The sequence below is a fragment of the Phyllopteryx taeniolatus genome, chromosome 17 (genome assembly GCF_024500385.1).
Source record: "Phyllopteryx taeniolatus isolate TA_2022b chromosome 17, UOR_Ptae_1.2, whole genome shotgun sequence".
Taxonomy (NCBI): domain Eukaryota; kingdom Metazoa; phylum Chordata; class Actinopteri; order Syngnathiformes; family Syngnathidae; genus Phyllopteryx; species Phyllopteryx taeniolatus.
This window is the reverse complement of record NC_084518.1, coordinates 22,020,591-22,034,408: the sequence shown is the minus strand read 5'-3', so window position 1 is coordinate 22,034,408 and position 13,818 is coordinate 22,020,591. Positions and strand designations below refer to the sequence as shown.

Below are 13,818 nucleotides of genomic sequence, written 5' to 3'. Positions count from 1 at the left end.
CAACACACAACCTAACATCATCGTGTGTTTTGTCAAATAGAAATACGCACTTGAAAAAACGGTTGTTGTTGAAACCGAATTGGTCCAATGAGGGACAAGACATACAGTATGTCCATGTATTTTTCTTTCTTTCTTTTTTTTTTTTAGGAGAAAGGGTTTATTTTGAAAAATATTCCACAATCTGTTGTTGTATAGTTCTATTTTTTACAATATACCAAATATAGACATAATCCTCGAGAACACAAATAAATAGAAGTGTGCTCATTTCCAAGAAAATAAGGAATCCCATTTTTTGTAAAAGGGTTCCATGTATCGCACCACATACAAAGTGATCTTCCCACTTGTATTACTGCGGACACCAATATTCTTTAGAAAGATAGTGACTATTTAGGGTGGAAAATGTAACCTCCCAAACACTGGAGCATACAGTGGGTACGGAAAGTTTTCAGACCCCCTTCAATTTTTCCCTCTTTGTTATATTGCAGCCATTTGTTAAAAGAACTGTGAGGCAGATGTGCTAACAAGCCGTACACCGTACCGGCCCATTTCTTCTAATCATCCTTGAGGTGGTTCTACACCTTCATTGGAGTCCAGCTGTGTTTGATTATACTGATTGGACTTGATTAGGAAAGCCACACCCCTGCCTATATAAGACCTAACAGCTCACAGTGCATGTCAGAGCAAATGAGAATCATGAGGACAAAGGAACCGCCTGAAGAGCTCAGAGACAGAATTGTGGCAAAGCACAGATCTGGCCAAGGTTGCAAAAAATATTCTGCTGCTGCACTTAATTAAGGTTCCTAAGAGCGCAGAGGCCTCCATAATCCTTAAATGGAAGACGTTTGGGACGATCAGAACCCTTCCTAGAACTGGCCGTGCGGCCAAACTGAGCAATCGGGGAAGAAGAGCCTTGGTAAAGAAGAACCCAAAGATTACTGTGGCTGAGCTCCAGAGATGCAGGTGGGAGTTGGGAGAAAGTTCTAGAAAGTCAACCATCACTGCAGCCCTCCACCAGTCGGGGCTTTATGGCAGAGTGGCCCGACGGAAGGAAGCCTCTCCTCAGCCCGCATGGAGTTTGCTAAAATAAAACACCCAAATGGACTCCCAAGATGGTGAGAAATAAGATTCTCTGTTCTGAAGAGACCAAGATAGAACTTTTTGGCCTTAATTCTAAGTGGTGTGTGTGGAGAAAACCAGGCACTGCTCATCACCTGTCCAATACAGTCCCAACAGTGAAGCATGGTGGTGGCAGCATCATGCTGTGGGGGTCTTTTTCAGCAGCAGGGACAGGGAGACTGGTTGCAATCGAAGAAACGATGACTGTGGCCAAGTACAAGGATATCCTGGACGAAAACCTTCTCCAGAGTGCTCAGAACCTCAGGCTGGGCCCAAGGTTCACCTTCAAAAAAGACAATGACCCTAAGCACACAGCTAAAATACCGAAGGAGCGTTTTCAGAACAACTCCGTGACTGTTTTTGAATGGCCCAGACACAGTCCTGACTTAAACCCAATTGAGCATGTCTGGAAAGACCTGCCCACCAACATTCACCATCCAACCTGAGAGAACTGGAGAGCATCTGCGAGGAGGAATGGCAGATGATCCCCAAATCCAGGTGTGAAAAACTTGTTGCATCATTCCCAAAAAGACTCATGGCTGTATTAGCTCAAAAGGGGGCTTCTACTAAATACTGAGCAAAGGCTCTGAATACTTATGGCTGTGGGATATGTCAGTTGTTCTTTTTTTAATAAATCTGCAAAGATTTCAACAATTCGGTTTTTTTCCCGTCAAATGGGGTGCTGTGTGTACATTAATGAGGGAACAGAAATTAACTAATGGCTGCAATATAAAAAAAAGAGTAAAACATTTAAGTGGGTCTGAATACTTTCCGTACCCACTGTATAATTGCAGAGCTGCTAGGTTACTTACTAGTAGGCAAGAAAATCACAACGACCTTGGTCAACTAAAATAACTTTAATTAAGAACCACACATAATCCCTTAAGAGTAGAAAAAAAAAATCCCTTCTTTACATTGAAGTACAATATATACGTAGAATATGCTACAACGATGTATCCCCCACACACGCTTGAAATGATATGCAACGTGACTGATGAAATATTAATACTTCCTTTCCAATGCCTACGAACGACCCAAAGTGACCTCATGCAGATAGACGATCAGATAATTGCGTTGGCGGAGTGAGTGAAATTTCCACAGGAGCATCAAGCAACACACTCAATTCAAGTTTCCCGATGCATGACTGCAGCCCCTCCCTCCCTCCCTCCCTAATTGACCAATACGCAGGACTTCCTCGGCAGAGGACATCACGGAGTGATGCTCATCACAAATCCTCATTCGTCTCGACAATGTTTGCACTGGAATTGAGCAGGATTTCGTACAAAAACATGGGACAATGAGTCAATTGTTTTGGTCCTCATGTTTAACACGTTGACATTCAAATACAAGACACCTTTTGGGTGTGTCCATTTACCATACAGTATGAACAGAATACATTTTTGAACGATTTTCTACTAAATTCCAGTGAGAACTGATTTATAACAACACTTAAGATTCCCTCATTATCACTTAATTTGAACTGGATGGCTGAAGGGAAAGGGAAAAATGCACACAGACTTCCAAATGTTATTTCCCCCCTTCTACGTTTGAACATAAACACGTTCCCATCAGTTTTGACAACACTGACGGACCCTTCACGTCACGGCACTCTTCCAACTCCAACCAGGAAATGACTTCAATTTACATTTACAGCGCAAAACCAAAACACACGCTTGACGCAAATAAAATGGCAGATACACTCATAACATATGACGTTGTACATGTAGCACATGAAGAAGAGTGACAACAGCAGATCAGTGGTGGGCCCGGGAAAAAAAAAAAGGCAGCATGAGAAATGACTTGATTTCCTGCATAGTCCTGGGAAAATTGTTCTCGATATCAAGCGGACCGAGGACCACCGCCAGCTTTGAAACAGCCACATAACGAGTCGTGTACGTATGCGGGCCAACATGAAAAAGGACGACGCATGGGATCGTGTGCGCTGTAAAAGAGGAGGTATTAAAATGAAAAACATAAAAGCAACATAAAAGGCATTGAGAGTGAAAGGCTCGCGCGCATCGGCGGTTCAGTCGACTTTCTTGCCGCGCAGTCGAAGCGTGTCCAGCAGGTGTCTGCACACGGGGCCCGTGTGCTGCGAGAGCAGCGTCACAAGCTTCCCGTGGATTAGCGTCAGGAGGGTCTGGTGGCCCGCCGCCCACACACGGTACCAAGGGCCATAAAAGGGGTCGGACACAGCCGGGCACAGCATGTTGTTGAGATTCACCTCAGTCATCTGCGGAAGAAATACATTCGGTTCATTGAAGACTCCAAGTGGTCTCTGCGTGTACACGTGGGGGTGAATGGTTATCTGTCGATACGCGCCCCGCGATTGGCCGGCGACGAGCGCAGGCTCGACTCCTGCTGCGATCGGCTCCACTTCGACCGCAACCCAAATGAAGACGAGCGGTGTTGACAACAGATGGAAGAAGGATTTATACAGCGCTATTTCGGAACCCTTAAAATTCATGTTAAATATAATTAGCAGTGGTAAATGGACATACAAGTAGATTCCCTTCCAATTCAAACATACAGCGCCTTTACCCATTAAAAGCACACAGCTCAGCTTCTTCAAGGTCAGAGACATAATTCTAAGCAAATATTGTACCAGCATGGCACAATGTGGGGAGGGGGCAATTCTTCTGAGGGCATTCTTTTACCCTCCAGTCATTGTAGGCAAAAAATATTGCTGGTTAGGTTCCCAGAGGGGCACTTTACATTACATATGAAGGGAAAAACAGCTCAGCAAAAGTCGCAATGACTTCTAATAAATAAATTCAAAAAAGATGTTGTGATCCTCCTCCTCATCTAAGCAATGCTCGTGGATAATCGTACAAAAGGTATGGATATAAGAATAATAAGAATAATATTTCAAATGAATTTCTGTCAAGCTCCAACCATGAACTATCGTAGTCGCCCAGCAGGGGTCTCTCTCTTACCAGGCCAAGGACTTGTAAGAAGAGGAAGTGATAGAGGAAGAGGATGCCTGTGGAGAGCAGCGCCCACCAAATGTCCCCCAGGGGCTCGGGCTTGTACACGCCTAAGAAGAGAAAAGCATTCATAAACAAACACATTTGTGTGTGTAGGGTAAAAAGAAGTTTACCGTGGCACTACTACTCATGTTTGTGAAGCACTGAAAAGCCAAATGTCAATTTTCCATCTTTGACGAGTTTTTAGCCTATGCAATGCGACACGGTTGCAGTGAGATATGTTATGTTGTCACACTGGCTTTTCCTGTTTCCTAATGGCTGCTTTTTCAACAAAAGAGCAGTGAGCGCACAGGTATCAAATGTGCTTGTTTCATATTGACTTCACAACAACACATCTATGCGTTCCTTGTGTCAGAAAACAATAAGACACAAGCGGGTGAGACTGCACCTCCAAAATATGTCCAAAATAAGCGAGTCCAAATATTAGAAGCGCTTCTTTTAAATGACTGCAATCAAAATAAACGTTTTGTCAAGAGCTCTGGGAATTTGACTGTAGTTCTTTTGTGTTGACAGCCACTCGATTGATGTACCTTAAGCAGGGTACGCTCACACCAACAAATGACAAGGAGAAGAGTTTGTTACTCCAACGGCTTCTTTAATTTCTTACGATAACTACTTGCCACCCCTCTTTTTTTTGTTTGTTTGTATTTTCCAGCAGTCTGGACGCCATGTGGCACCATGCTGCCTCTCCCAGGTCACTTTTGGTATTACGACAGACATCTTACGTGACTGTCATCTTGAATCCGCGACACACTATAAGAGCAGTAAAAGATTTTGGTTTTTTGAAGTCGCAAACGACACATTTAAACGTCATAAAACAGACTTAATAACACACACACACACGCACAAGGGCATTACGGTCATTAAATATACTGTCAAAAAATAACAATTAAAACTTCTGCGCTCATGATGAGCTGCCATGTCATTGGGAAACACTGTTCTTATAAATGACTCTCACAGAAAAAGAAAACCCCTGGCGGTGGTCTGTAGACAAACGTTTCCCAGCACCCCTTAAGATGACACAAAGAGCGGCCATTAGTAAGGCGCGCAATTAGCGTCCCGCTCGACACAGACAGGCCTTCACGTTGCTCGAGCCTCCCGAAAGGTGAATTAAGGGGAAATAAAGGCGTAGCTCAATTCTGCCAGGCATTTTATCAATGGTGAGTGGAGCTAGGAAACATTTGTTATAAAGTAGGATGGTAACCTTTATAGGAGGAGGTCAGGGGAGACATAAACCAAGAACAGAGAGCAGCAGCGACTACGGTTGAACCGTCTGACACGGACGACGCGGGCATTGACGTCAGAGGAGAACAAAGTTTGGCGTCGAGGGAGGCGCGATGCAGGCGGAGGTCAACACCTTACCTCCTTTCCTGAAAAGGTAAAGCGGCACCAGATACAGCATGGAGTGCTGAATGTAGTAAATCTCCTTTTCAAATGGCAGCTGAAGAGACAACACAGAGGAGAACTCACACGTTTGGTTTTTTTCTTTTGAAAGGTAAAAGAACAGAGTGGACACGAGAAACACACAAGATTATTTCAATATTGCTTCAAGTGATTGGCCACATTTCCATTCTGTTATATAGACAAAGAGGGATATCTGTGGGAATTTGATTTAGATGGGGCTCTCTGTAAACTTGTGGCACAATTTTCCTCTGTTATTAACAGTCAAAGAAAATGCATGTTTTTGTCTTTCATTTACAAGTGCAGGGTTTCCTCGATTTACAACATACGACATTTCGAGGTTACAAACAGTAACAGTGTCGTTTTTTTTAATGCGATGGTTTTATATTTTCCAATGGCGTTGCCCCGATCCAATCATGTAAATTAAATCTATTTGGAGACAAATGTCATAACAAACAAATGCTTCCCAAACGCTACAAAGACCTTTTTTCCCTTCACACTACCGAACTGGTTTTTCCCTCTGCATTTTTAATTGGACATCATTTGAAGTGGTCATGGTTAACACAAATGTTCTAATTCTTGCTTTTAGTGACAGTTTTCAAACAATGCAGGATCAATCCAAGAATTTTGAAAATCAGCTCGCTGAGGCGGTAAGGTACAAACATCAATACAGTGCCATGTAAGGAATTTAAAGGCACACAAACGGCGAGTAATTCATGAGTGGTAGCGAGAATATTGTGCACAAAAGACACACAATGCGGGCGGGCCTTACAAGGACTTCTCATGAAGAGTTCTGGTGACGTAAGAAATGTCCTGGCCAGAATGAACATTGTTCTTGTGCCCTCAATCTTGAGAAGAACACATTTCTCCGTTCATATTAACTGGCCTTTGTTCCGTAAATTTGACATTATTATTATTATTATTATTATTATTATTATTTTTTTTTAGTCAAACACAAATTAGTACAGATAAATATGTAATTTAGCCATTCCAAAAAAAAAAACATGTTTAATGTACAGTTAGAGCTTAGTCTTCAGGTCCTAACATCTCCACAAAATGAGTAAGATTGAGAAACGGGAACAACGTGTGGACAGGGCAAGCTTGCCGGAGCGTAATTGTTGCTTACCAGTCTAGTGTTGACCACAGGGAACATTAAAGCCAGCAGAGCGCCATTCAACATATGAACCTGCAGCCTAGAAATACACACATGCAATCATCACAATCGGCTGACAAGATTACATTCTGAGGTCATCACGAGGGAGCTTGACAGATTTCAGCCGACATGACCTCCAGCCACGAACTGAGCTCATCTAACACTTCTGCAACGGCATCACCTTTGAGTGCATCAGTTTGAGAGTTACTCGGTTGATGGTCGTTGATTCTACTTGTGCCGTCACATTTGTGACTATTCTAGCTATTGACTGACAACTAGTGATGAAAATGTCGGATGCGTGTGAGCCTGAAGTTAGCTTTTTGTCTCACTCACCGTTCCGTTCATACAAGCAGCCGGCTGTTCTGATCGTCCCACTGAGTTTGAGCTCAAGAAATAAATCTGCCGTCTCGTAAACAAAGATGCTAACGCCGATGCCTTCAAACGGATGCGGTACCAACAGATATGATACATGATAACAATATGGCTTTTTCCCGCGAGACCGTCATGATTCTCGGGGGCGCATTTGGAAATAAACTCTGAGCGCGCTCTGGTACACTCCCGACCGTTCGGAAACTCAGAGCGTTGTTGCAATGTGTGGAACATGTGCACGCTCAGAGTCGAGTTAGGCGTCAGATTGAATTTCCGAACGCACCCTCGGTGAGCACCGAAAACTTACCGAATGATGTATACATTTGTAACACATACATACATACATATCATATTGGAATGAGAGTACACCTTTTTAACAGCCGTAGGTACTGGTGTACGTTAACACAATGTGATAAAATATTAAAATTGTCCTTATACCTATGTATAATACGTACTATGGATTTTTTGAATGAATTCTTTTTAGGAGAAAAATGTGTATTATACACGAGAAATGACGGTAGCTATATTACTAAGACAACCACACCTAGGGGGCATTGAAGGTGTGTGACTGTTCCCAAGTGTAGGCCAAATCTATTCTCAAACCAGTAGTTTCACATTTTCTCATTTGCACATCAACATTAATACATCAGGCCACATTTGTTTGTTTGTCTTGCTGCAGGGGAGACATTTGTCTGATAGTGAAGCAGCACGCTGCAGAGTGGTGGCTGAGCATGTTGAGAGACAATTAATACATTTCTAACAATGCGATTGATATATTTAAGGCAGCTCTTGTATTGCCTTTCACTAAATGATTTGGCTATTGAGTGTATTCATCTGCACGAGATACATAATGAGTTACATACGTGAGCTTACCTAAACACAATCATTGCAGTTTTACATGGCGGGCAGGCCAGCAGAAAGATCTACGGAACAGAAAGACAAACACAAAGTTACACACTCATGTTACATTCATATTAGTGGGGATCGGATGACGAACACAACGTGGCTAAAGTAACAACAACACAAAAGGTAAAAATGAAAGGTTCAGTGCTCGGAAATGAGAAAATGAGAATTGCAGTGCAGGTTCAAGCTTCCCCTGTTGTCAAGCTTTGTTAACAACAATCACCTGGAATGGGGTGACTTTGCTGAGGAGGAACCTAGCTGCACGTGTTGGATAGAAATTCTAATTTCGATATTGGGTAACATGTCAGTATGTTCACCGTTAAGAGATCTGGCTCAGACAGATGACGTTTGAAATGTCATCAACATGTTTCATCCAAAGCATTTATTTGCATCACTAAAACCACAGATCGGACATGGTAGCAAGATGTTTGAGTAGGTGACACCGATGGAAGTCTGGTCTTTTGCGGTGACTTCATCACTGCTGCTTTTTTTTTTCTTCTTCTTCTTCTTCTTCGCACAAGAGATTACACTCTGAAATGGATTTCATGCAAATGACAAGGCAAGCAGCTTCGGAGTAAGAAGATCTTGACTAAGTAGAGATGTTTGCTCGTCTGCTCAGATATTGACTGCTTAAAGATTCATGTGTCACTGCTGACACATTTATCAAGAACTAATACGCTATATAAAATGGTAGAATTTTTTTTTTTTTGAGGACGAGGCTGATCTGTCTGTTCCAAATGATGCATGGCAAAGCCAGATTGGGATAATGTGATAACTAGCATTAATCCCCGGCTGGGCTGCCGCCGCCGCATGAAGTTGGGATATTATTTCCAGTGTGTGTGCGTTTGTGTTAACACTGTTTCGGAGTCATACAAATGCTGAGATGACTAAATCGAAGCCCTGGGATTAACATGTAACATTTTGTCAGTAGGCAGCACGGTGATGTAGTGGTTCACATGTTGCATAGGTTCTGCGTTCAAATCTCAGTTTAGGCCCGCCTCTAACTGGACTCTTAGAAATATGTTATATCTTCCACAGTTTCCCCGAGCACCTTTGCACTGTTAATAATTGTACATTCAACTTTTTCAGATACAGGGAAACCTCTGTGTTCAAATGCAGTCCAACAATTTGGAGGGAAAAAAAATCCCACAAGAAATATTAGAAATTGCATTTTGTTCCAGGTTACCAACATAGTAGTTAAAAAAAAAAAAAAAAAAAGAAAAGTTAACTGCTGAATATCAATACTAGACTGAAGATTGGTTGTTTCGAATAAAAACTAAACATGGCTCACTCTGGGGTGAATATTAGTATTTTTTTTCTTCTGTTATTGACTTAAATAGCAGATCTTCACCCAGACTAGCTCAAAAGTCAAGGCTATTACCACACTGTATGGCAAAATTCTGAATGGTTTGCTCACAGAAGCATTTTCACAAACATGCAAATCATTAGTTACACGTGCTTCACACTTGATGGGTGGGCACGTACTTTATAGTCCCAACAATTTGTATGCTCTTGGTTTGCCTCTCTTACGTGTTCTGGCCTCAGAGTTCAGCGGATGTTTGGTCGAAGCATCCGTGCCGCTTAACGTTCCCGCTTTTTATAAAAGCCGCGGTCTCGCAACATATGAGAAAATGGTTTTCCACTTGCTTCTGGAAGAATAAAAAAAAAAAAAAAAAAAAAAGATTCATTCTTCCATTCATTTTTAAAACTTCTGTTTTCTGAGTCGACGTTCTCACACAGTCAACTGTGTCATCAATCCGGCAAATCACTTGCGGTTCCGGTGTTTGATTGGCTCATTATGATCTATCGTAATACTGAAGATGGGTGACAGCAGCTTGGAGGAGAGAATAAAATGCTGCGTGATGGCGCACATACTGTATTTAACAGCAATTAACTGTTAATTGCAAGAGACCGTGACGCAGTCCGGACCCTGACTGCAGTCCGTCAGATGAAGATCCCCGCTTTAGATACTCACTGAGACGAAGGCTCACAATAAATATTTTGGTCAGATTCCAAATGGTACGACTTCAGGGGCATTCAACTGCAAACAAGTCATGAGCAGACTCAAGAGGAGGACAACAACAACAACAACAACAAGTCAACAACCGTCAACTTCATCACGACTGCGCAGAAGCATCAGCAGCTCCACGAAACAAATCGGCCACATTATGTCCACCAGCGTGAGCGATGGCAAACTATGCGTGACGCTGCTGATGTAGCATTAAAGACACAATTAACTTTAATAGCTGCATGTCCCTATTAATTTTACAGCTAAATGATAAACTCTTGGGGGTTCAGTTCTCTTCCATGGTGATCCTCTGCACCCCGAACAATCTGTCAAATCAAAAGAGAGCCTCTCTCTGGTTTGACACACGGGCACATTTCACAACATGCTGTGACCGACGGCAATCGACGGCAATCTCATCCTGAAAATGTAAAAGAGAGAAGAAACTGAACCACATAAACACACCGATTAATGAATGTTTTTAAAATAAAATACTTTCCGTGAGAGTAAAATGTCCATATGCCGGTAACACTACACCTCAAGTAAAACTACTAAACAGAATGTGTCTTTCTATGGTGATATCGGAGGCTGAACTACAGTAGCAGACACACCTTGTCATTCAATAACATGAGCGTGTGTACTAACGTTTTGGTACTCTCTGTGCTGCGGCGCTACCAACACATTAGCGGTTAGATTTTGCCCAATTTGATGTGCCTGTCGAACTTTGACACCACACTCTGGAAAAAGGTTCAACAACAGAATGTTTTGATAAAAATCTACCAACCATCTGGACTGAGTTCAAACTTGACCGAGTCCTTTATGATTAAGCTACATTTGTTATATCACATTCGTAAAAAAGTGCTGTGTAAAGAAACTATCTTACGCCAATCTTCCTTATTACAAGCACAGTCATAAAATGAACTCAACATAATTGCGATCTAGTGGATCCTCGTTGACATTGCTACTGCTGATAGAGACACTGACCGCTGATGCTAATATTGTGGTCACTTGCTGCTGCTGAATGCAGGTTGTAAACAATGCGACACATTATATGAAACGCACTCAAAGTGACAGCTTGCAAAAAGTGGAAAAACAAGGAAAGGATGAGCCACAAGCCATGAGACAGTTCTATTAAGTTGGGACCTGGATGACAAGGAGAGAAAGGTTAGGCGGTGATAAGGACTTATACACGACTGTGTTGGCAAAAACGGGATTACTGCGATAAATTAATTTCTACACTGTTATGACGGCTAGTTCATGCAAATATATATATATATATATAAAAGTCTCTGTTGCCACATCATGCCAGAGGGGAAGCCTCAACGCTTCACTCAGACTCACCACCCCCACTTTGAGACTCTTTCACCTCAGTAAGGCATACCTGAACCCCGTTTTAGATATAATATATATATAATAACCTAGACATACATTAGATGGGACATTTGGGTCATAACTCATAACACATATTCTAAAACATTGTATTTAGTAGAGATCTAGCACATCTGACTGCTCTGGGAACTTTCCATTTACACTCACCACATGATGGATCACTTAGCGTGACATCAACAAACACGGACGGACCAATAAGTCATGAGCCTGACATTTTTTTTACAGGGAGTGAAATTATGGAATATCCAATTTAAGCTATGAACGGACAACACTTAGCAAAAGCTTCTTACTAGTCTATAGCTAATACGCAGTGCATGTCAACAACACATGCATGGGTCTGTTCCTATTTTACTTTTCTATGGAGATAGAATGCAGGTGACCTTGTCTATTCATACATCCAAGTCCAGGTCAAATACAAAGACGCAAACTGGGATTTGCTTTCGAACACACAAAGCAACAAATGGATGAGCCACTAACACGTGTCTGCACCAAATGGGGTCTTTGAGTTTAATCACTAACCGCCATGTAGCCCTGTACTTTTGCTTCCACTCATGCTGTAAAACTGGTGGGGGGAGTCCACCATTTGTATGCCGGAATTTCAATGGGGATGAGACAGGAACAACTCCCCGAAACCGGATGACTTCAGCGAGGCTAAAAATGTAAGAGTTACAAGAGTAGGCCTACCGTGGTTCTTCTACATTTCATCACCGCACGCTACCAGCCGTGCCAACTATGCCAACTATGTACAATCTCAATAAGAATGTAGCCACAGTATTTATTGACCACATTACAGGTACGGCAATAGGGAAGAGTCAATGAAAAGCACTCCCGTTGCCGACAACTTCAACTTGTAAATCCAACGCGGAATCCTTTTGTGTGGCATTATCTAGCCACAGGTGCAGCAAATGATGGTACAAACAAGACCTCACCTTAACTGTCCTACACCTAGAAACCAAACCAAACTACGGTATTTAATTCTGGATCGTCAGGTTACGCACTACAGTTTATACATCAGACTCAGAAGGGCCAAGTTGAGCACCTTTGATGCGATCAAAACGTTTGCCAGGCCTCAGATGAGATGCATGTTACAGTCAGTCACAAGGAAGTGGGAAAAAAAAGAGAACTTGCAAAAGAACACTATGTTGTAGTTTGTGAAAACTTTTACTTTCGAAAAGGAGGAACTCTCATAGTGGGAACACATTTGGGTAAATCAAACAGTGTTATGTGTGGTTGTTGAGTAGCTTGAAGTGGTGTTGACAAGTATTGCATAATATGGAGCAGTGTTGGTGACAGCCCTTCTTCTAAATAAGGAATAAGGCACCCGAAATATGAGAGTGTAAATCAAGTAGTGGACACAATCAGAGTTTGCAGTTTTACCTCACGTGCTTATCGTCGTCATTGAATGTGCACATCAACGTCAATTAGTCAGAGCAGAGTGTGCCACTGACCCACAGTGTCCTCCTCACCTGGATCATGGTGACCACATGGCACGGATTCAGCAGGTAGATGACCGTCTTGGTGGCGAATTTGAAGCCCACCTCCACTCCAAAAGTCATGCACAGTGCAACAAGCAACAAGTTCTTGCCGAGACTGTCTTCCTTGGACCTTGTGCACTCTTTGCCCACCACTTTGAGCTCTCTGGAGATGTTTATTTTCTTCAACGCCACGCCAATCTCCACCAGGGACACGAGGAGCACCACCAGACTTTCGCTGATGCGCTGCTGGGGCGCGAGGAAGGCGGCGCATTCTGGGCCCCCGTTGCCCTCAAACTTGGGGTCCACCCCGCCGTACACCCAGTCTAACAGGCTGTATATGTTGTACCTGGACATATTCGTCTTCTCGTGGTGGAAAAGATACGAACAAGACGGAATAAAAGACGTCACACTGACTTCTTGGCGAAACATGAACTGCAAGATTTCCGTGTGGCAGTAGGTGGAGAGGAAGACATGTACGGGCCGCCTTGCCCGGTCTCGGCTAGCTAATTAGCCAAACCTCCTCTTCCTCTTCCTCTTCCTCCTCCTCCTCCTCCTCCTCCTCCTCCTCCTTCTTCTTCTTCTTCTTCTTCTGCGGCAGGATGATAAACTTCCAGCTAGCTGCAGGAGGCGGCCGGTACCACCGAGACTAATAGTTGTGCCGCCTCCTCATTCACCCCGCTTATTGATTTGCAGCAAGCCAGCGTGCTTGCTTGCTTGCTCTCAGAAAGTCCCAGCCTGACTTTGCAACATCATCAGCGCCGGGGAGCTAGCTGCTAGCCTAGCCACCAAGCCGTGGAAACACATGAGCCTTATCCCCGATTCTTGCCTCTCAGACTGAGCTGCAGACAGATACAATTGGCTACTGAGCTGCATTCAGTGGCCCTTTCAAATTTGACGACTCGCATTTGAAAGCTGCGAGGCAAGTATCCAATTACGAGCCCTCTGTTTAATATCTTCTATGAGTTATCATTTGTTACATCTGTTTACGTGATTGTCACTTAACATTGAAGATAAGAACAT

The 13,818-nt window shown here is 42.9% G+C and overlaps 1 protein-coding gene across 2 annotated transcripts; it reads right to left on the bottom strand.

Annotated features, from left to right (window-relative positions):
* Positions 1 to 1,958: 1,958 nt before the first annotated feature.
* On the bottom strand, positions 1,959 to 13,598 carry LOC133466729 (transmembrane protein 164). 2 transcript variants are annotated; one of them, XM_061750638.1, is made up of 6 exons: positions 12,790 to 13,598; positions 7,900 to 7,949; positions 6,631 to 6,697; positions 5,466 to 5,544; positions 4,053 to 4,153; positions 1,959 to 3,349 (listed from the first exon to the last, which is right to left on the bottom strand). In XM_061750638.1, exons 1-6 carry the CDS (start codon positions 13,225 to 13,227, stop codon positions 3,143 to 3,145), a joined length of 942 nt encoding a protein of 313 aa, XP_061606622.1. In that variant the 5' UTR covers positions 13,228 to 13,598; the 3' UTR covers positions 1,959 to 3,142. The 2 variants fall into 2 exon arrangements, with proteins under 2 accessions (XP_061606622.1, XP_061606624.1); XM_061750640.1 differs by lacking the exon at positions 12,790 to 13,598 and adding an exon at positions 12,701 to 12,720.
* Between the last annotated feature and the right edge of the window lie 220 nt (positions 13,599 to 13,818).

Coding starts and splice junctions, on each gene's coding strand:
- LOC133466729 (XM_061750638.1), bottom strand. CDS start 13,227: ATGTTTCGCCAAGAAGTCAGTGTGACGTCTTTTATTCCGTCTTGTTCG. Junction 7,950..12,789: donor ATGTGGTCACCATGATCCAG/GTGAGGAGGACA, acceptor TCTGTTCCGTAG/ATCTTTCTGCTGGCCTGCCC. Junction 4,154..5,465: donor TTACCTTTTCAGGAAAGGAG/GTAAGGTGTTGA, acceptor TTCTCTTCTTAG/GCGTGTACAAGCCCGAGCCC.